Source organism: Hyperoodon ampullatus (assembly GCF_949752795.1).
Source record: "Hyperoodon ampullatus genome assembly, chromosome: 4".
Classification (NCBI taxonomy): domain Eukaryota; kingdom Metazoa; phylum Chordata; class Mammalia; order Artiodactyla; family Ziphiidae; genus Hyperoodon; species Hyperoodon ampullatus.
Genome location: NC_136917.1, coordinates 24,899,267 through 24,920,554, shown reverse-complemented (window position 1 = coordinate 24,920,554; position 21,288 = coordinate 24,899,267). Strand labels below are relative to the sequence as shown.

Here is a 21,288-nt window from a genome sequence, read left to right as displayed (position 1 = left end):
CCCCCCGGCCTCGCCCCCACGCTGGGGCGCTGGAGGGAGTGGTGTGTGCCCACTCCGGGGCGGTCACCGCGGACGCGCGTGGACAGGGACCAGGCTGGTTATTGCGTGAGCGCGACGGGGGCAGCGGGAAGCCGGCGGGCGAAGTATTGCACTTAAAAACAGATCCTCATTGGAGGGCGAGGGCGGGCGCGGGCGGGGCTCCACGGCCCTCTCCCCTCGGCCCCGGCCGGCCTGTCCCCGCTTCACAGTTGGGGGAACTGAGGCACCGAGGTGAAGGGAGCCCCCTCGCCCGCGCGGGGCCGCCGGGGGCAGGGGCGATGTGGGCGGGCTCAGGGCGATGGGTGGCTTGGCGGGGGTGTCCCGCCGGCCCGGGTCGCCCGTCCGACTACAACTACCTACGTCTCCTCTATGGCTTCTGGGGCGGGCGGCCCGGGCTGCGCAATGGCATGGCTTTGGTCTGAGTGACAGCCCCGCCCCGGCCTGGCTGGGCCACAGGGCGGCGCGCAAGGGTCACAAGTTGGACGAGAGGCGTGAGCGCGCGGAGTCCAGCGGGTCGGGTCCGCTGGTGGCGCCAGGCGAGGGTGAGGGCGAGGCTGAGTCCCTGCGGTCCGGGCTGGGCGCTGCGGCCCGGGCGGCGGGCGCAGGCCCCAGGCGCGGCGTGGAGCTGCTGGCCGGGCGCACCGAGGCTCCGGGGCCGGGGCCGGGTGCGCCGTGGGGCAGCGAGGGCTGCGAGGCGGACAGCGGGCGCGAGGCGCGGCTCAGGCGGCGCACTGGCAGCGCGGGCCCGGCGCGGGGCGCAGCGGGTGAGCCAGGCGCGCCGCCATAGGGCGAGGTCCGCGGTGCCCGGGGGCTGGAGGGCGCGCCCGGGGGGCTGGCAGCGGGCGCGGGCCCGGGCGAGGCAGCGGTGGGCGCGGGCCCGGGGGGCAAGCGGCGCACGAGGCGCGGCGAACCGAGCGCCAGGGGCCCAACGAGTGGGCGTGCCACCTGCGGGCAGAAGCTCATGGCCACGGCCTGCTGCAGCGTGGCGATGGCCGAGGCGCCCTGCGGCGGCGGCGGCGGCGGCGGCGGCGGGAAGAGGCTGACGCGCTGGTCCAGCTCGGCCTGCTGCACCATCTCACGGTCGTACTTGACGATCTCCTGGATGATGGCGTTCTCCTGGTTGTTGAACACGCCCGAGTTGAGGTCGTGCTGCACCTTGTGCAGCAGGATGGAGTTCTTCTTGCCTGGTTTAGGGGGGGGGGGAGCGTCAGAGGTGCCTGCGGCCGTGCACTGCACGCATGCGTGGAGCGCCTTCTGCGTGCAGTAAGCCTGCATCTAGTGCCTGCTCTCTACAGCCAGCACGAATGGAGCCCCTCCTGCATACAGCAAACGTGCCAGGTGTCTGCTGTGTAAAGGAAGCTGAACTTGTACACCTACCGTATACAGCAAGCATGAATCAAGCACCTTTGTGCGTAGCAAACAAACACATCAAGCACCTGCTTCACACACAAAGCAAGTATGAGACACTCGAATCCTGCCAGCATGTGTGGAGCACTTCCTGTATACAGTAAGCATGTATTGTGCACCTGCTGTGTACACCACGCAGGTATCACACACTTACGGTGCAAAAGCAGCACACGCAGACTCCTGCCTGTATATGGCCGGCATGCTAAATGCCTACCGTGTACATAGTAGGCATGGGTTGAGTGCCTACTGTATATAGCAAACACATCTAAGCAGATACTGTACAGAGCAAAATTTTAAGTGCCTCTTATAAACATTTTGAGTGCTTTCTGAGTACTGGGAAGTCTTAACTCTTCCCTACCGCATCCCATTTTGCTTTTCTAGCCATTCGCTGTCTTTATTCCCACACATAGTACCAAGGGCCTCTACCTCTCTGAATCCTGCTCTAGTCTTCAGCAAGTCCTTAGCCATTTCTAAGGATCCCCCTGCCCGCCCACCTCTCCCTTTACCCAAAGCCACCCGCCCCACACACAGGCCAGGCCACCAGATTTCTCCTTCCTCCACCCTCATAAAGTGCACATCTGATCAGGTCCTCCCCTACCTAGGATCATCCATGGCTCCCCAGTGCTTCTGACCTACAGCCTGAACGCCTCCCTCTACAGCCCTGTGGCCTCCTGTGCCTGATGCCCACCTCCCTCCCAGCTTCCCTGAGTCCCTGGACTCCAGGCCTCTTTCCCACCTCAGGGCCTTGGCACATGCTGTCTCCACTCCCAGAACATGCCGCCTCCACTCCCAGAACATGCCTCTGTCTTTCTACCGGCAACGCCTACCCATCTGGGTCTCCACTTGGAGTCACAAGGAAGCCCCCCCGACATCCCCTCCTCCATGACAAGCCTGAGGGTGGCCACCACTTCAGCCTCGTGGGCCACATCTACACCTCCCGGCACACAGTAGGTGCTCAAACATTTGCCTAGGGAGCAGAAACACCCACTTCCCCATCCTTGGGAAACTGGGGTCGTATTTGGCCAAGGGAGAAAGTGGGTCAAGGAATCTGGTCTGGGGGTCAGAAGGGGCCCTGAGGGTCAGCTGGGCCATGCCACCCCGCTCCTCAGGCGGCCCCCCCGACAGCCACTGAGGCTGACCGCTGGGCCCACTCACCGATGCGGTCCAGGCGGTCGATGGCGACCGTCTCGAAGGCCCGCCGCATCATGGGGTACTCCTCCAGCACCTCGTTGAAGTTGTCCACACTCAGCGAGTAGAGGCGGCAGTAGGTGTCAGCCCGAACGCTCGCCGTGCGCCGGCCCCGCGTCAGCAGGCAGATCTCTGCATGCAGCCCGGGGCAGCGTCTCACTGGTGGGCCACACCCAGCGGCCCCAGCCAGCTGTCCCCCAGGCCCTTCCAGCCAGCAGAGCAGTCCAGCCTCCCCGTGCCCCAGGGCCTTCCTGCTGCGCGTGCCAGCCACGCCCCTGCCCCTGGGTTCCCCACCCTGACCTCCGTCTGCCGCCGGCACCCCTGCCCACAGACACTCACCCCCGAAGTAGGAGCCGTCTGACAGCTTCATCTCCTTGTTGCCCTTGGTGAGCACACTGACCACCCCGTGCTGGATGAAGTACATCTTCTTGCCAACCGTGCCCTCACGGATGATGTAGTCACCCGGCTGGAAGACCTCGAACTTGAGCTTGGTCAGCATGGCCGTGACGAAGTTGGGGTCGGCGTTGGCAAACAGTGGCATCGAGGCCACCAGCTTCCGGCAGTTGAAGTTGACAATCTCCTGTAGGGGTGGGAGGTGGGGGTGACGGCAGGGCACACAGCCGCTCCTCCATCGCACCCTACCTTTGGGACTGTTGCACCTCTCAGACCTTCGGTTTGTGAAAGGGATTTAACACGTTAGCCTGAAAGCCAGCATCTTAATAGGCAAACACTGGAGGTTTTGCCACCAAAGAGAGGATCAAGAAAAGATTCCCGAGATCCTCTACTGTTGAACTCTCTGTGTTGGCAGCACTGGCCTATGCAGTTAGACACGGAAGAGCATTCGGAGACGTAAGAATTGGAAAGGAAAAAGTAAAACTGTCTCTTTACTATCTGTATTAATGGAATTGCCTGAAAAACCCAAAAGAGTCAATGGAAAACTGTAACAAGGGAAATTAGTCAAAATAGCAAGTGATTAAAAAAACCAACATGAAAACCAAGAGCCTTAAAATGAATCCACGGTGGTAGAAGTCAGGACGACGGTTATCCTTGGCAAAGAAGCTTCTGCGGGATGGAAATGCTCCACATTTGATCTGGGTGGGGGTCATGTGGAGATTTCACTTGATGGAACATCCATCGGGGGTGCCCTAATGATGGGGCACTTTGCTTACCTTAAAAAGAAAATCAGGCTTCCCTGATGGCGCAGTGGTTAAGAGTCCGCTTGCCAATGCAGGGGACACGGGTTCGAGTCCTGGTCCGGGAAGATCCCACATGCCTCAGAGCAACTAAGCCCGTGTGCCACAACTACTGAGCCTGTGCTCTAGAGCCCACGAGCCACACTAGTGAGCCCGCATGCCACAACTACTGAAGCCTGCGCGCCCTAGAGCCCATGCTCTGCAATGAGAGAAGCCACCGCAATGAGAAGCCTGTGCACTGCACAGAGTAGGCCCCGCTCGCCTGAACTAGAGAAAGTCCGTGTGCAGCAACAAAGACCCAACACAGCCAAAAATAAATAATTAAAAAAAAAATCCACAGCTTTTGTACATGCAAACGAAAGCCACTCCAAAGAAGACATAATGGATGAGAAGACCCCATTTCCACCCACATAAAGAGCTAAGTAAGATGCCATGGCACGAGTTTACCAAGACATGGCCAAATCTATATGAGGAAACGTTGAAAACCCTCCCAGAGGCACAGAAGAGCCTTGAACACATTGTGTCCTCAGAGAGCACTGCTCACCATCTTCGAGATGGAAGACACCCATTCTCCCCGGGCAGGGATACAGCTCACAGAGCCCTGTGGAAGTGCTGCCCGGCTCGCTTCTCGATAACCGGGGCTAGTCAAGTTCATTTAGAACAAATGAGCAGAAGTAGCAGGAAGCCTGTGACAAAGAAGAGCAGGGAGGGGGAACTCGCCCTCTAAGACACCAAAGCACACCGCAAACCTCTGCGCGATACAGGCACACACACAGCAGACAGGCTGATGGGACAGATGAAAAGTCCAGAAATAGACCCAAGCAGGAGGGAACTTCAGCTTAAGGTGCCCCTCCCCCACCAAGTCTTGGGACAGAGCCAGATGGTTCAGCCCCACACAGCAGATGAGCCTGGATCCCTTCCTCACGCCAGATTCCACGATAAATTCCAAAGGCATAGGGGGGTCTACATGCCAATAATGAAACTCTACAAGTATTAGAAGAAAACGTGGGCAAATTCCTCTAAAGCATGGGTGTGTACAGCAAGCAGGTATTGTGCACCTGCTGTATACAGCGAGCATGTATTGTGTGCCAGATGTCCGCAGACAGTAGATATTGAGAACCTACTATGCACAGCAGTCAGGTGTTAAGCACCTGCTGTGTACAGAAGGCAAACACTGAACACTACACTCGCTCTGTTACACAAGCACACATTGAACACTCACTGTGTACAGCAAGCATACATGCAGCACCTGATGTACAGGGCATAAAAATTCCACACGTGGGGGAAAAAAACCACAGTAAGCAAGTTTTAAAGACAAATGGCCAGGGACTTCCCTGGTGGTGCAGTCGTTAAGAGTCTGCCTGCCAGGGCCTCCCTGGTGGCGCAGTGGTTGAGAGTCCGCCTGCCGATGCAGGGGATACGGGTTCGTGCCCTGGTCCGGGAGGATCCCATATGCCGCAGAGCGGCTGGGCCCGTGAGCTATGGCCGCTGAGCCTGCGCATCCGGAGCCTGTGCTCCGCAACGGGAGAGGCCACAACAGTGAGAGGCCCGCATACCGCAAAAAAAAAAAAAAAAAAAAAAAAGAGTCTGCCTGCCAATGCAGGGGACACAGGTTCGAGCCCTGGTCCGGAAAGATCCCACAGGCCACAGAGCAGCTAAGCCCGAGAGCCACAACTGCTGAAGCCCGCACGCCTAGAGCCCGTGCTCTGCAACAAGAGAAGCCACCGCAATGAGAAGCCCGCGCACTGCAACGAAGAGTAGCCCCCACTAGCCACAACTAGAGAAAGTCCGCATGCAGCATCGAAGACCCAACGCAGCCAAAAATAAATAAATAAAACACTCCCAATCTTTAAAAAATAAATAATAAATAAAAACAACAAAAAGACCAAAAGTTCTGTAGGAAAACAAGCAAAAGTTATGAACAGTTTACAGGAAGAGAAATGCAAATAAGCCCCTGATGGAAGGAAAATAAGAGAATCGCACCTGAGGGGTGCACCTCTCACCTCGGCGTTTTGGGACCGTCTCCAGGGTGTCCCTCGTGGCGCTCTCGGAGGGGAATCTGCACAGACCGGCAGGGCCCCGACCCCACCCTTGCCTCTGCCCTGTGCCGCGAGCTCCTCCGGCAAAGCAAACGACCCGGAGAGGGAGCGCCAGGCACCGACACCCCGGAGGCCTGCCCGCCTTTGTTTTGTGTTAAAAAGGCAGAAAATGGACGGAGAGAGCAGGAGGAAACCGGGCAGAGGGACAGGACAGAAGATGGGCATTTTCTGAATATATCTGGATTTGTAAATTTGACTTTATGTAAACACCTGAGTAATGATCAAACACAGGTCGCCAGGGGCTGGCGGGAGGGGAATGGGGAGTGAGGGCCGGGTGTCCTGAGCGGCCGGGAAGGCCAGGCCGTGGGCTTAGGCGGCAGTGGTGGCACCACTCTGAATACACTCGACACACGGCATTTCATGCATTTTGTGGTCTGTGAGGTGTCTGTCTGTAAATGAGTGAATGAATGAAAATAATTACCAAGCGAATATTTTCAGTGCAGGTAGCCACAGTGCTTGCCTGCTGGGAGGCACCTCCACCCTCAGAAGAAACCCTAGTGCCCGTTCCTCTCCCTCCTCAGGGCCACGCAGGCTCACACTTGCCTCTGTGAGTTGCCCCAAGCCCCTCCCCACTCCGTCCCTCCCAGAGCTTCCCCTCTGGCACCACCTCCCTGGAAACAGGGCAGGGCACACAGCTGGCACCCAGTAACTGCTTGCTGAGGGTCACGGGTTGAACTGTCCACCCACCACCATCATACGCTGAAGTCCTGAGCCCTGGTACGTGTGAACGGGGCCAGATGTGGAAATAGGGCCTTTGCAGGTGTGATTGGTTAAGATGAGGTCGTGCTGAACCCAGTGGCTGGTGTCCTTACAGAGGAGGGTACACAGAGACACAGGAACAGGCCACGTGAAGATGAAGAGGCCGGGGTGATGTGTCCCCAAGCCAAGGACACCGAGAACCGTGGGCCACAACAGGAGCTGGGAGGGGCAGGAAGGACCCTCCCTGGAGCCTCTGGAGTGAGCACCCCGCCCCTCACCTCCTGCAGGGGCCCGTGGGGCTCCCCCAGGACCCTCCTCCACACGCGGACCCCCACCTCACCTCCCGCAGGGGCCCATTGAGCTCGCCCAGGATGCTGTCCTCGTCGAACATCTTGCCCTGGTAGCGGTGCTCGTAGTAGTCATGGATCTTCTGGCGGAAGTCAGCAGGCAGCTTGTGGAAGGACATGTACTGCTCCACCTGCTTGTACTGTAACAGGGCGGGGGGCCCGGGTCAGCGGCCGCCGCTCCCGAGCCCCCGCCCCGAGTGGGCCTCGACTTAACAGTAACACAATACGAGATGCCCAGGGCAATCTGAACTTCAGATAAACGACCAAAATGCCCCAGACACATAATATCCTGGGCAGGGGACTTCCGTGGTGGTGATGTGGTCAAGAATCCGCCTGCCAGTGCAGGGGACATGGATTCGAGCCCTGGTCCAGGAAGATCCCACATGCCGTGGAGCAGCTAAGCCCGTGTGCCACAACTACTGAGCCCGCGCACCTAGAGCCCGCGCTGCACAGCAAGAGAAGCCACTGCAATGAGAAGCCCACGCACCGCAACTAGAGAAAGCCCGTGCGTAGCAGCTAAGACCCAACGTAGCCAAAAATGAATGAATGAATTAAAAAAAAAAAAGTTATTGCTATGTCCTGAATTTCCTTTTTTTGGGCCATACCACACAGCATGCAGAACTTTCCCTACCAGGGGTGGAACCCGTGTCCCCTACAGTGGCAGCGTGGAGTCTTAACCCCTGGACCACTGGGAAGTCCCGTCCTGAATTTCATCTGGCAACCCTTCCCCCCCACCAGCACCCCACCCCCAGCCCTTAGAGGGAGCTGGACTGGCCCCCGCCCCAGAGGTCCCAGACCCTTTGGTGGCCCTGGCTCCCCTCCCCAATGATCTTTCTAGAAATCAGCCCAGCTCCTCCTGAGCAGGGTACGGGTGTGGGCACCAGGAAGGGGTGCCAGGCCCTGCTGTCCACAGGATGGCACCCTCAGGGGAGCCCTGGCCCCGCTTCCGCCCCAGCCCCGCCTGGCCACAGCTGCCCTGAGCTTAGCGGAACCCGTGACAGCAGGCGGGTGGCGACACCAGCTTATGTTTGGGTGGGAGGCCGGTGGCTTCCGGACAGCCGGGGTGCCTGGCACCAGGCCCAGCTGACCCAGCCGACCCGACTGCTGGGCACTGCTTGGGAGGTTGCGGCTGCCTGGCCAAGGCCAGCCATCGGATAGCAGTGCAGGGCCAATGGGGCGATGTCCCAGGGACCAGGCCACCCTTGGCCTTAGGGAGGGGAGACTGAGGCAGAGTGAAGCCTGAGGCTGACCTCCAGAAAGGGCTGGCCTGTGGGGTCCCACCCGCCCTCTCTTGGCCCTTCCCGGCCCACAGCCCTCAGATTGGCTCCACAGAGGTTCCCCCACCAAGGCCAAGTGCCAGGACATCCTTGCTCTCCCAGAGGCTTCCCCTGTGTCCTTGAGCAACCCCAGCACCCCAGCCCCTCCCGAGATGGCCCAGAGACCTTTCCCCCCAACCCCGGAGCCCCCTGATGCCCCTCGGACTGGCCCTGTCCTGTTCGGACCCCTCCGGCTCCTGTCCCCTTCCTTGGCCTGTGTCTCCCTCAACCCCTCCTTCCCTGCCCCCCTCCAGGCTCCAGACCTCCTTCCTCCACAGAGCTAGGGGGATGTGGGGTGGACCCTCAGACCCACGGGGGTGCCTCCCCGTCTCACCTTCTCCTGGTACTGGCGGCGCGAGGAGTCCAGCGACTGGATGAGGGCGGTGGCGTGGCCGATGAACATGGCGTAGCAGGTGGCGCCCACAATCATGCTCAGCATCGTCAGCCAGATGTCCGTCATGCTCTCCGGCGCCTGCCGCCCGTACCCGATGCACAGCATGTGGCTCATGGCCTTGAAGAGCGCGAAGGAGTAGAGCTCACTCCACGAGTGGTTCTGCAAGGCCACGGGTGGGCGGGCGGGTGGGTGGGCGCTCGCGGCCCCCAGGGAGCTCCTTGACACACACCCCCCCCAGGGCCCCGCCTGCCCGTCCTCCCCCAGGCATCCAGGTGGTGAGCTCCGTGTCTTCCAGAGGTAACCAAGGGAAACTGAGACTCAGGCAGCTGACATGGCGTGCACACACGTCACAGCAACTCAGCAGCAGGTGTGGGTCTGAAGCCGCCTCCCCACTTCAGTCCTGGGAAACTGAGGCTCAGAGGGGGCCAGAGTCTAGCCTTGGGGGCTCAGGAGCCCCCACCACTTTTCAGCCTCTGACGAGTGTCTGTGAGGCCAAGAGAATGGGAAAGTTCCAGGGACCCCAGAGACAGTGAGCTGGGAACACTGACATCTGATCAGAGGGGCGGAGAGGGGGGAGGCATCAGGCAGGACCAGGAGCCCCCTCCCAGTCCTCAGCTGACCTGGTTAGGGGAGGGGGCAGCGGGCCCGGTTCAGGAAACAGGACCACATGCCTGGGTGTCCGGCCAGACAATGAACTGCCTCAGCCAGGCAGCTGTGCCAGGTGCCAGGGTGGGCACCCGCGGGTTTTCCCTCCGCTGCTCCTGCCCGTCAACGCCCACCTGCCCTGTGCCTCACGTGCAGGAGGAAAGCTTTTAACACTCAGCATCTCAGCCAGGAAGTAATAGGTGCTTGTGAGTCTCCAATTTTTATTTCTCACGGCCCATGATACCACCTTCCCATTTGAGGACTATGATATAAAACTGTCTTTTAAATACATGTATGCAAATTAAAAAGTGGAATGCATTGCAAAGCACAGTAAGCAGATGATGCGATCTCTGGGGGACAGAAACTGTCCTATAGCCCTCAAACGGTCAAAGATCTCCATGGTCCCGGGGTCTGCAAGGCAAGGCTCGAAGTCGGATAGCAGCCCAGAGGGGCGCTCACCCCCAGAGGAGTGTTTCAGGCGCCATGCGCTCCGGGAGCGGATGTGGGGCGGGGGGCTCGGGGCTCACCACCATGCCGTTGATGGAGACCCAGCAGTTGCGCGGGAAGTCCTGCAGCATCGGCACTAGGAACTGCAGGCAGCCGTCCCAGTGGCACAGGAGCAGCATCATGCTGATGAGGTTGCAGATGCGCATGACTGCGCTGGCCAGGTCATAGGTCATGTGGAAGATCTGGGGGGTGGGGCGGCGCCCGTGAGAGTCCCGCGGACGGTGTGCGAGGGAGAGGCCTCCGCCCATGGCCTCTTGCGACCTGGGCAGTAGGAGGACGAAGCCCTCCGCAGGGCCCACTCCCCTTAGGAGCCGCCCCACCTCACCACGCCCCCCACGCGGCCAGTGGGGCCCCCGCTCCCGTGAGACCCGTTGCCTTTCAACGTAATGAAGCACCCTAGACTAGAGCACATGGCCCCCTGCCCGGCCTGCCGCCCCGGGCGCCCAAATCTCTCTGCCTGGCCGGCTGCCCACTGCCCTCTCCCAGGACCACGGCCTCTTTCCGCAGCCTTGTCCCCACCCACTCCCCGCCTTGGAGCCTAGTTGCTGTCCTGGACAGTGGCGGCGACTCTGAGCCCGCGTGGTGGCCGCGGGCTTCAGGAATCAGGTCACACTCAGTCCAGAGGCGGGTCTGAACTTGGGGGAGAGGGGCGTGATTTCGCTTCTCGGAGCCTCAGTTTCCCCGTTGCCACCGGGGCTGTGGAGTCTGCCTCTTACAGGGTAGAAGGAAGGAGAGGGGTGCGGATGCGTCAAGCGTCCATGCTGCGCTCCCTGTGACCCCCCCGACCCTCCACCGGGTACAAGCTCCAGTGACCACTCCCCGTGCCCCCCCGCCCCGAGGCCCAGGTTCCACCCCTAAGGTTCCTAGGCCCCTCACTGCAGTCCCTGTAACTCCGCCCAGTGCCCCACCCAATGACCCCACTCGTTTGCCAGTATCCCCACCTGTCCTCTCACTGTGACCATGCCCCTGGACCCCGGTAGCCCCGCCCAGAGTCTCCCATCATGGCCCCGCCTTTTTGTTCCTGGTGCCTTCTTGCCCCCTCCTGCAGCCAATGGCCGGGTCCCATCACAGCATCCTCACCCATCACCACACCCTCGCCCATCACAACCCCGCGCCCCTACATCCTAGACCCGCTCCAGCCCATCACGACCCCACAGACCCCACGCTTGCATCCGCGTCGCTCATCACAACCCTGCCCACGCCCATGGCCCCGCCCCTGCGCCAACGTGCAGCCGTGCTCACCTCCTCCCATTGGTGGATGTAGCGGATGAGGCGCGACAGGCGGAGCAGGCGCAGCAGGCTGAGGATCTTGGTGAAGCGCACGATGCGCAGGGCGCGCGCCGTCTTGTAGACCTCGGAGTCGATGCCCTTCTCTACGATGAGGAAGATGTAGTCCACGGGGATGGAGGACACGAAGTCTACCACGAACCACGTGCGCAGGTACTTCTTCTTGATCTTCTCGGGGTCCAGGATGATCTCCGTGTTGTCCTCGATCACGATGCCCGTGCGGAAGTTCAGCACCAGGTCCATGAGGAAGAATGTGTCCGAGACCACGTTGAACACAATCCACGGGGCCGTGGTCTCGTCCTTGAAGAAGGTGATGCCCACAGGGATGATGATGAGGTTTCCCACCATGAAGAGCAGCATGGTGAAGTCCCAGTAGAACCTGGGGGCGAGGTGCAGCCGGTCACGCGGTCACACCTCCACCTTTGCGCGGGGCCCTCCGCGGAGCCTGCCTGCCCCACCACGCGCGCATACGCCTTTGAAGACCAGCCCAGCGCTCGCCTCCTCCGGCAAAGCTGAGACTTTGGCCCCGGCTAGTGTGGACCCCGCCTCCAGGAAGCCCTCCCAAGCCCCAGACAGCACTCCACTGCCGGCTGGGCTCCCCCAGCCCAGGTCCCTCTCGCTGGCCCAGCCTGACCTTCTCTCCTTGAAGAAACCGGAGACCTGGAAGAGTCCAAGAGGCCGCTCAAAAATTGACTAAATGTTTCCCAGGACCAAGAAGGCCCAACGTGCCTGGCACAAGGCTGCCGTCCAAAAAGCACTAGGGTCGAACCAGGAGGGGGAGACAGACAAGCGGAGGAGCTGGAGGGGCGGGGGGGGGGGTGGGGGGTGGGAACTGCAGCCAGGAGGGTTGAGTGGCTGGGCGGCCAGGGGCTGCAGGTGCCAGGTGGGCACCGGACATCCACAGTTTGACATACAGGTGCAGGACCCCCACCCTGGCCGGACTTCCCGGTGGGGCACCGGAAGGCTGAACAGGGGGCACTGGCTGTCCATCCATTTCAAGAAGCACCCGGGGGGGCTGGGGACCGGGCAGAGGCCAGGGTGCCAGGCCGTCTGGGAGAAAGGGAGAAGCCAAGGCCTGCCCGGCAGAACGCAGGGCCAGGTGGCAGAAGAGCCTGAGGGATGGGACTTGGCCACGGCTTGGATGTTTCATGTGATAAACACGCCTGAAAAAGGGATGACTGGCCAAATATGCCCAGGACCGATACAAGTCCTGGAGGTCAATTCCAAAACTCCACCCGGGAATTCTGTGCTCCCAGAAAAAGGCCCGTCCATTTGAGGAATATTAACGGCCGGGCACAGTGTTCTGAGTCCAGCATTTACCCATGAGGACAGACAGATGCAGCAAAGGCCACATGGAGAGATGCCCATCCCTGCGGCAGTTGATAAAATAGGAATCAAAACCACTCCAAGGGAAACCTGTCAGTTCCTGAGAAAGTTAGAGTTACCATGTGGCCCCGCAATTCTACTCCTGGGCCTTCACCCAAGGACTCAAAAGTGGGGACTCAAAGAGACACCTGTGCACCAGTGTCCACGGCAGCACGATTCACAATGGCCAGAGTGTGGGAGCAACCTGAGTGTCCACCAGTGAATGGACATACAAACACATGTGTCCGTCCACACACAGGGCGTCATGCAGCCACGGAAAGGAGAGAAGCCCCGACACTTGCTACCATGTCGGTGGACCCTGAGACCACGATGCTCAGTGAGAGAAGCCAGACACAGAAGGAGCCACGGTGTGTGACTCCATTGATGGGAAACGTCCAGGACAGGCCGATCCACAGACACAGAGTGGGTTTGTGGCTGTAGGGGCCGGGGAGTTTCTGTTTGGGAAGATGAAAAGTTCTGGCGAGTGATAAGGGGGATGGCTGCAGCACACTGTGAATGTATTTAATGTCACTTGACTGTACACTTTTAAATGGTTAAAGGCTAACTGTTATATTTCTGTTAACACATATACATAAAGAGAAAACCTCCGAGGCCCAGGGTCTCAGTGATGAGTAGATGCCCCAGATCGGGGTGTAAGCCCACACTCCCTGTCTAGATTTGGACAAAGGAGGGTCTCAAATTCTGAAGAGTCATTCGTCTGATTCTGCCCATCACGGTGCAGGGAGAAATGCCCACCCCGCGGTGGGTTTCCAGGGCTCTCCCATAGGCCCGGCGCCCTCCCCATCATGGCTGGAGTCCCCATGTCCTCTTGGAGAAGGCTCTAGCATGTGTAGGCAGGACAGGCCTGGGGGAACCCTCAAAGCCTGCCGCTCCCTGGGCTCCTCCTGGATGGATAGAAGAAGAGACTGAGGTTCCCAGGGGCTGGAGGGACTCTCCCAAATTAGCAGAAAGCCGTAAACTCCGCTCTGGTGTGGCCGCACTGGGCTCCCTGTTTGGGGACTCACTGTGAATTGGCTCTGTTCTGAGCAGCCCCCCGAGGGAAGAGCTACAGCACCGTGCCTGCCGGGTGACCCAGGCCTTCCACTTCGGGGAACTGAGCCCAAGGAAATCATCCAAGAGGGAGAGAAAAAAATTGAAAAGTGATTTGTAACAAGATGCTCACAGCAGCATGGTCTGCAAGAGCCAAGGTTGGAATGGACCCAATGTCTAAGACCGTGGTGACAGCAGCCAGACCTGGGCTCCCGCCCACTGGCAGGTGTGGCCTTGGGCAAGTCCCTCCAGTCCCTGGGAACCTCAGTCTCCTCTTCTGTCTGGCTGGGAGGAGCCCAGGGAGTGGCAGGCTTTGAGGTTCTCCCCCACCCCCGGCTCTGTCTGCCCACATGTACTGGAGCCTTCTCCCAGTGGCCATGGGGACTCCAACCGTGATGGGGAGAGCCCGGGAAACCCACCTCGGTGTGGGGATGGAGACCTTGAGAGCTGAAAGGGTTGACGTGATCTGGGGTGAGTGTTAAGGGCAAATGACGGCTCCAAATTCAAGACCTTCCTTTGCCTGAATCCAGACAAGGTGTTGGGCTCAGACTTCTGATCTGGGGCATCTACTCATCCTCAAGACCCCCAGGGACCTAGCCCCAACCTGACTGAGGGGCCGCACCTGCCTATTCCCCATCTCCACCCCCAGAGTGTCCACGGCAGTGGTTGGTCCTAATCCCCAGCTCCGGCGCTGAAGGGCTCACGCCCAAGGACAAAGCAAGCAGGAAGAAGTAACTGAAGGCCAGGGACAGGAGCCTAGAAACCAAGGAGCGGGGTTAGAAACAATCTAAATAGGGGGGCCTAGAAACTACCAGGGTGGGGTAGCCACAGTGTAAATGGCCAGGATGAGGAGGGCCTCCTCCTTCACAGGTGACTTGTCATAGAGGTTCCCTCCTTTTGTTCTGGGGGCGGGGCGTGGGGGCAGGCACCACACTTCCCCACTGACAGACCAGAGAGGTGGCCCAGCCAGGGAAGGGTGCAAAGACCTGAAAGCCAGCCTGCCGCCCCCAGGCCTGTGGCCCTTGGTCCTCCTGGAATTGGGTAGGAGGAGGGGAAACTGAGGCCTGGGGCAGAGGATCCAGGTCCCTCTCCCCAGCACCCCCTTTCCTCGCCCTGCCCGCCCCCTTGGGCTGTGCAGCCCAGGACTAATCACTCTCCTTCTCTGAGCCACAATGCTTCCTCTGCCCAACCGCGGCAGCCCCTCCCGCATCAGGCTGCCCCAGAGACCCCTGGGACCGGGTCGAGGCCTGCAGGGGCCTGAGTCAGCCCTCAGCTACCCAGGGCCTTCAGGGACAGTAATTAAACCTCGTATTGAAAAGTCCTTCCTAACAAACAACAGGCCCCATCGGGAAACACTCAGACCCCGCTTCCTGCCTGTGCCAGGACAGGAACTGGGCCCTGAGAGACCAGCAAGGCCGGGACTCCTGGTGGGGAGCAGGGGCTCAGAGGCAACAACCCCCAGTGCCCTGTGGACAGGAGAGCCCGGAACCCTCTCCCGGGCGCCACACCCACATGGCTCTGATGTCAGCGGGGCACCCCCCGTGGGCCCAGCTCCCGCTCCAGCAGCTGCCCCGACCCTCCTCTCTGCGCAGATGGAGAAACCCAGGTGGGAAGCGGTGAAATGACGGAACCCAGGCGGCCAGGCCTCCGGGCCAGAGCTCAGGACCATGCGGTCACCCTCCTGTCTCCAGTGCTTGGGGCCCCTCCAATTCCAGAAGCTGACAAGCAGCCCTGTTCTTCCAGGACCAGGCAGGGCAGGGCCAGACGAGGGGCAGGGGTGTCCTGGGAGCTTGAAGTGGCTGCTCAGGGACGCTGTTAACAAGGGTAGCGGCTCCCTCCCTTCAGGGTCAGAGAACCAAGAACCAGGCTGGAAGCAGTCCAGGAATTACGGATCGGATCGGGCAAATCCCAGGGGATTAGGGGCCGGGAAGTGGGGGGTCAGGGATTAAGGATGAGCTAGGGATGGATTATTAGGGCCTGAGCCCTCGGATGTGAGTTACGGATCCCAGGCAGGTGTCAGGGATTGGGAAACTGAGACTCCTGCGGGGGAAGATGCCTGAGTGATCCCAAGACAGGGCAGACTGTGGGGCTGACTGTGTGCAGGCCTGGGGGACACGTGGCGACCAGACAGACCCGGCCCTCCCTCAGGGCCCCCAGCCCAGTGGGGAGACAGGCGTTCCACACAGACAGATAAATGAGTGGGATGCTTCAGAGGGGCCACTTTAGCCAGGGTGGGCTGGGAGGGCTTCTCAGAGGAAGTGACATGTGGGTGAATAATGGAGAAGGGCCGCTAGGCGGAGTGCGGGCACTGCACCCCGGGTGGATGAACCGGCAAGTGCAAAGGCCCCGTGGCTGCATGGAGTTTGTCTTTCCGGGCGGCCGGGAGGCCTGGGGCTGGAGCAGGGGTGTGAAGGGAGGTGAGAAGGGATGAGAGGGTGTGGGAGCCGGGCTCTGCAGGGCTGTGGAGGCCACGGCCATGGCGGGTTTTAAGTGAGAAGGACGAACATGAATCTTGAGATGCCCCTGCCGGCAGCCGGAAGGCAAGGAAAGGGCAGAGGACGGCGTCCAGGGAGGAAGTGGGGTAGCCTGTGCTCTTTGCATTTGGGTTGGGCTTGCTGATGGGGGAAGTGAGGCAGGGTCTGTCCTGAGCAAGTGGGTAGCTAAGGAAGGCCCCCCAGTGTCCCCCTGAACCCCCAGATCATGGATGTTGAAACAGGGGGTGTGGGGATGTGACGCTTTTAAAGCAGGGAATTCAGGGGCCAGAGACTCCAAATTCTGGCAGGAAACCAATGGAGCGAGGAGAGGGGCCTCGGCCACCTCAGGCCCCTGACCCCTCACAGGGACCATGGAGCGTCCTTCCTCCCAGTGGGTGGGCCCTGGGCCTCAATCCTCCCACCTGGGAAAAGGGCATGTCCACCAACCCCCACTCTGAGTGCCTTCATGCTGGATTCAGAACCGGGGAAACTCTGGCCCCCGCCCCTCACCACTGCCCCAACTTGGGATAATTCAGGGTTTATTCTCATGAGCTGATGCATCCTGATCTCCCACTAATCCGTAGGGCCATCTGGGGCAGGAGAAGTCCTCCAGCCCTCTTGGATCTTCAGGCCAGCCCCTCCACCACCCCAGGCCCTCAGGGACCCCACAGGATGTCACACAGATACAGGTCAGCATCCACCTGTCCTGGCTTTGTCTAAGCTCCGCTGAGGGCCAGGAAAAGGACCCACTTATCTTTTCCCCACAACCCAGGCCTCCCGGCGGTACACAATTCGCGAACATTGAACTGAAATCCAGCAGCTGCAGCAGGAGAGACTCAGGTCAGACCTCAGAAGCACTTACAGGCTCGGGAACGGGATGAAAGGCCGTGGGAAGCCACTTGCCCACACTCTCTCTAGGGACATGAAGCCTCTACCCCCCAGACCTGCCCACGCTCCCACACGGCCACGGCTGCCTTGACCACCAAGTGACCACCAACTAAGGAGGTGGAGGAAGTGGCAGAAAAAGTGGACTGTCCAGAACGGGCGGTGGGGAGTTGCAGCCGGGCCCTACTTCCCTGGGGCACCACCACCCACGCCCTCCCCTCTGAGCTCTCCTCCTTCCCGCGAACCCCTCTCTCTGGCCTCTAGAATCCGGGGTGGCCAGGTGAAGGAGTTAACTGTATTTCTTCTTCATACATTTTGGGGGCAGGGCAGAAGATCCTGCCAGGGCCCCAGGACCTCCGGGAGGCAGTGGCCCAGGCTGTGACCATGCAGGCCCCTTGGCCACTCTCCCTGCTTTGCTCTGGGGTGGTCTTCATGCTTGTTCTGACTCAGAAATGGACCTCAGGGTGCAAAGAAGGAAAACCAACCCTCCTGAACCTGAATCCTTCCTGCTGTCCCTCGAACATGCTTCTCCCCTCCCCCGCCCCCATGGAAGCTCCTAGAACATCTGTATCCGGGCACCAGCTGTAGTGTTACTCATGGCCCCATGAAGAAGTGAAGACACGCCTCAGAAAGGGTTGGGGCTGTTCCAAAGCTGCCAGGAAACGGGGCTCACAACCTGACTGGCCTTGCCTGCACCCATGTGTGCCCCTCGGCGGGTTCCCAAAACCATCCTGGGCCCCCCCCACCCGCGACGTGCCAGGCCCCAGGACGCCATGGAGTTGGGGGGAGAGGCAGGTAAGCGTATCAAGGAAAAAAGGCCACTTCTGAACGCATGGGCGGTGCAGACATCGACCGGATCGAAAGGAATGGGGTGCACCACGCATTTGGGGAAACTGAGGCAGGGAAGCCCGGAGAGGACTCCAGGCCATGCATAGGGGGTGCAGGCCTCGCCGCAGACTGCCCCAGCCCCTCTGCAGCCTGGCCCGGACAATGCACTCCTGCCCCTCCGGCCTCGGTCCGGTCACCTTCCTCAAGAGCCCCGCTCCCCGAGGACTCTGCAAATGCCTGCCCTGCCTGGAAGCCCATGTGGCCCGAGGAGCTAGGCATGACCAAGGCTGTTCCAGTTCACCAAACATGAATTGTTCTGTTCTCCGTGCCAGATGGGTGCCGTGCCACTTTGAGCAAAGTTGTAGCTCAAGAAAGTGGAGATGCCGCGGCCCTGGGCAGGACCTGGGGCTGGGGAAGAAGCCTTGGTCTCACGGCCCCGTTTCCCTTTAAATCATGTCCAGGGCTTACCCGGGCACCAACAGGGATGGTGTCTGCACCGTCAGGTCATGAGGACAAACGGAGCCAGGTGTGGACAAGCAGACCCAGAAAGGCCCCTCCCTACTGCTCCACGAACGGGTCTTACAACTAACACTCACACGAACATAGAGATGGCCCACGGCTCCCCCAGGGCAACCCCCTTATCTTGAACAATCCCCAGGATGCCCTTCTCCTCCCATTTCTTCTTGGCCTGGACAGGACACGGCCAGGGGCCAGCTTGCCTGACAGTCCAAAAGTGGAGACTCAGGGGCCAGCCTGCCCGGGAATGAATCCCTGCTCTGCCAGGGACTAGCTGTGTGGCTTTGGGCAAGTGACTTTACCTCTCCGTGACCCCCTCTCCTCACATGTAAATTTGGGGTAGCTGCGGCAGCCACCTCACATCTGACATGAGGATTGGGTCTATATTCTTAAGGTGCTGTGGCCCAAGAGGGACTCAGGAAGCACTTCTCCGATCATGTGCTTGGGGGTCTGTCTCCATACTGAATCCGAGGGGTCTAGAAGGGTTCCCAAAATGCGGGGGGTTGTAGAGGCCCCGCAGCACCCCAGCTTGGCAGGGTCTTAAGGTTTTTACTTTGACTGGCTCACCTAGTCCCAGCTACAGGCCTCACTCACCCCTCCCTCACCCCCATCCCGTTGCTCACCCCAGTTTACAGTGTATCTGCCCAGGGACCCACGGGCAACTGTGCTGGACGCACACAAGGCTGGGGACGCCCAGCTCCTTCTCCCAGCAGCCCCCACCCCCTCTGCAGCTGAGAGGAAGCCCAGGGCCACCCACAGCCCTGGGGATGCTGCAGGCGGATGTGCTGGAGGGGACAGAGGAATGGCTACTTTCTGCAGCCACCTCTCCCTGCCCACATGGCCCCCACGTCCCTTTCCAGCCAGCTGGCTTTAGCCCCCATTCACAGAGGGGCCAGGTGGGCCAGGGAGCCCTGGAAGTCAAGTTCATCCCCATTTCACAGACTGGAACCATCTGCAGAGGGGTGCTGAGCCCCCATGCCGGTCGGGACCATCCAGAGGCACCCCATCTGGGCCCCCTGGCCTCTCCCAAAGCCACCGGTCAAGGCTGCATTCCCCTCCCAGGACGGTCTGAGGGGTTAGGAGCTGGAATCCTGGACATTCTTCCAGCCTCCGTTCCTGAGTTGTGTGCCCCTGGGCCTCTGTTTCCCCAGTTGTCAGGCACAGGGGATATGGAGGGGCCAGGGAAAGGCAGAGTCCCACAGCTACCCTTTCCCAGCTCTGGGGGTCCAGGAATCCGACCTCAGGCCTGAGGGAGGGGAGACCCACGGCGTCATAGGATTCGGAGGCCGCTGGACTGCTGTCCGTGGTGCTGAAACCGTGCACTCCCTGAGATGGTGGCCCGGCGGCCTGGGGAGACCCTCTGCACCCCAACTCACACACCCCAGTCACGGACACATCACCTCACACCCACTGCCCGCTGATGCACACACCCCCTCTCTCCCCAACACACACCAGTGATCCGCCATGCAGACACACCCCCCCAGAGCACTCGGCCCCCCGCCCGCCGCAGTCACATGTTCGTGATCACACACACGGCCTGCAATGATATGCATCGTTCACACTCCCAGGCCACACAGGGCTCACCCGGGAACGGAACTGCAAACATACGCGGCGGCGTGACCCTGCTCCAGCCTTGCTCTGAGGTTTTTCCACGCACCAACTGGCTTAATTCACATCAGCATCTACACAACCACTGACACCTGGGCACACCACAAACACACGCAGCTGAGCCTGCTCCGGGCCTTGCTCTGAGCCTTTCCACAGATCAGCCGCCTGAATTCACATCAACATCACCACCACTGACACCTGGGCACACCACCCAGCCGCTGGAGCTGATGCGGCTCAGAGCAGACACAGCCGGGGGACACCAGCACTAACAGTGTCCCCTCCTTGCGCAATACCGAGGCCCAGGGACCCGAGACGCGCCTCCCTGCGGCGTGGGACGCAGGTGGAGACCCTGGGACCCGGCGTGTCCGCTTAACCCTTTCTCCGCCAGCCTCTACGGGGCGCGTCCTTCCCGGGCGCCCTTCCTTCCGCTCCGCTGCCTCCCCGGCGCCCACGATCCCCTCTATTCGTCCTCTCCGCCCCTCCGCGCTCAGACCCTGGTCCTGCGGCCCGTGACATGCGCCCACCCGAAGGGCGGGGAATGTTAGGCTGCGTGGGAGGGGGCGCGCGCCTCCCAGTGTTCCTCCAAGGGCGGCGCCTCGCGCGCCCAGGTCATTCCGGGGCGGGTCCCGGACGCGCCCGAGGTCACCGAGGGGCCCCGAGGTCACCCGCGGGGCACACCGCCCCGCCCTCTTCACAGCGCTCCCAGGCCGACCCTTGTGCGCGTCCGCTCGCCGTGCCCCTCCGCGCTGGCCGGCCGGCCCTCCGGACGGCTGTACCTGAAGTCGCTATACGGGTGGATGATCCAGGCCCCCGCCGACTTGACGCGCTCCTGCTCCCGCTCCACGGCCTTCTGGCTGCCGAACATCCGCAGCGAGAACTTGTTGACACCCGGCTGCAGGAGCGCGCCGAACTGGCGCTGCATGAAGCTGGCCTGGCTGCCGCGCGACTCCCCCGCCGGGCCCGCCTCCTCGCTGCCCGCCTCGTCCACCGGCCCCGACCCAGCGCCCGGCTCCGGCGCGGGCCCCGCGGCCGCCCCGCGACACGAGAACGACACCTTGGGCCCCCGCGCCGGGCCCTCGGGCCCCGCGGGGCTGCACTGCGGCTCTCCGCGCCCGCACTCGCCGTTCGGGCTGCCCTTGGCCGTGCTCGCCGCGCCCGGGGTGCCCGGGCGGCCGCACGAGCTGTCTCGGCTGCGGAGTCGGGCCCGCTGGCCGCCCTCGTCCGCCGCCTCCGGGGGCGCCGCCTCGGTCCGGGGCGCCTGCTGAGGGGGCGCCGGCCCGGGGCCCGGAGGGGGCGCGGGCGGCGGCGGCTGCTGCTGCGGGGGCGCGGGCGGCGGCGGCGGCGGCGGCGGCGGCGGCGGCGGCGGCGGCGGCGGCGGCCCCGGCGCGGGGGTCGCGCCCGGGCTCTCCCCTGGCCGCCCGCCGCCCCCGCGCGCGTCCAT

The 21,288-nt window shown here is 61.3% G+C and overlaps 1 protein-coding gene across 1 annotated transcript; it reads right to left on the bottom strand.

Moving 5' to 3' along the window:
- Positions 1-510: 510 nt before the first annotated feature.
- On the bottom strand, positions 511-21,288 carry HCN2 (hyperpolarization activated cyclic nucleotide gated potassium and sodium channel 2; the record flags this gene model as incomplete). Its single annotated transcript, XM_079701774.1, has 8 exons — positions 511-1,223; positions 2,602-2,766; positions 2,974-3,214; positions 6,966-7,112; positions 8,623-8,841; positions 9,855-10,016; positions 11,077-11,500; positions 20,624-21,288. The coding sequence occupies 8 exons, from the start codon at positions 21,286-21,288 to the stop codon at positions 511-513; spliced, it is 2,736 nt and encodes a 911-aa protein (XP_079557900.1).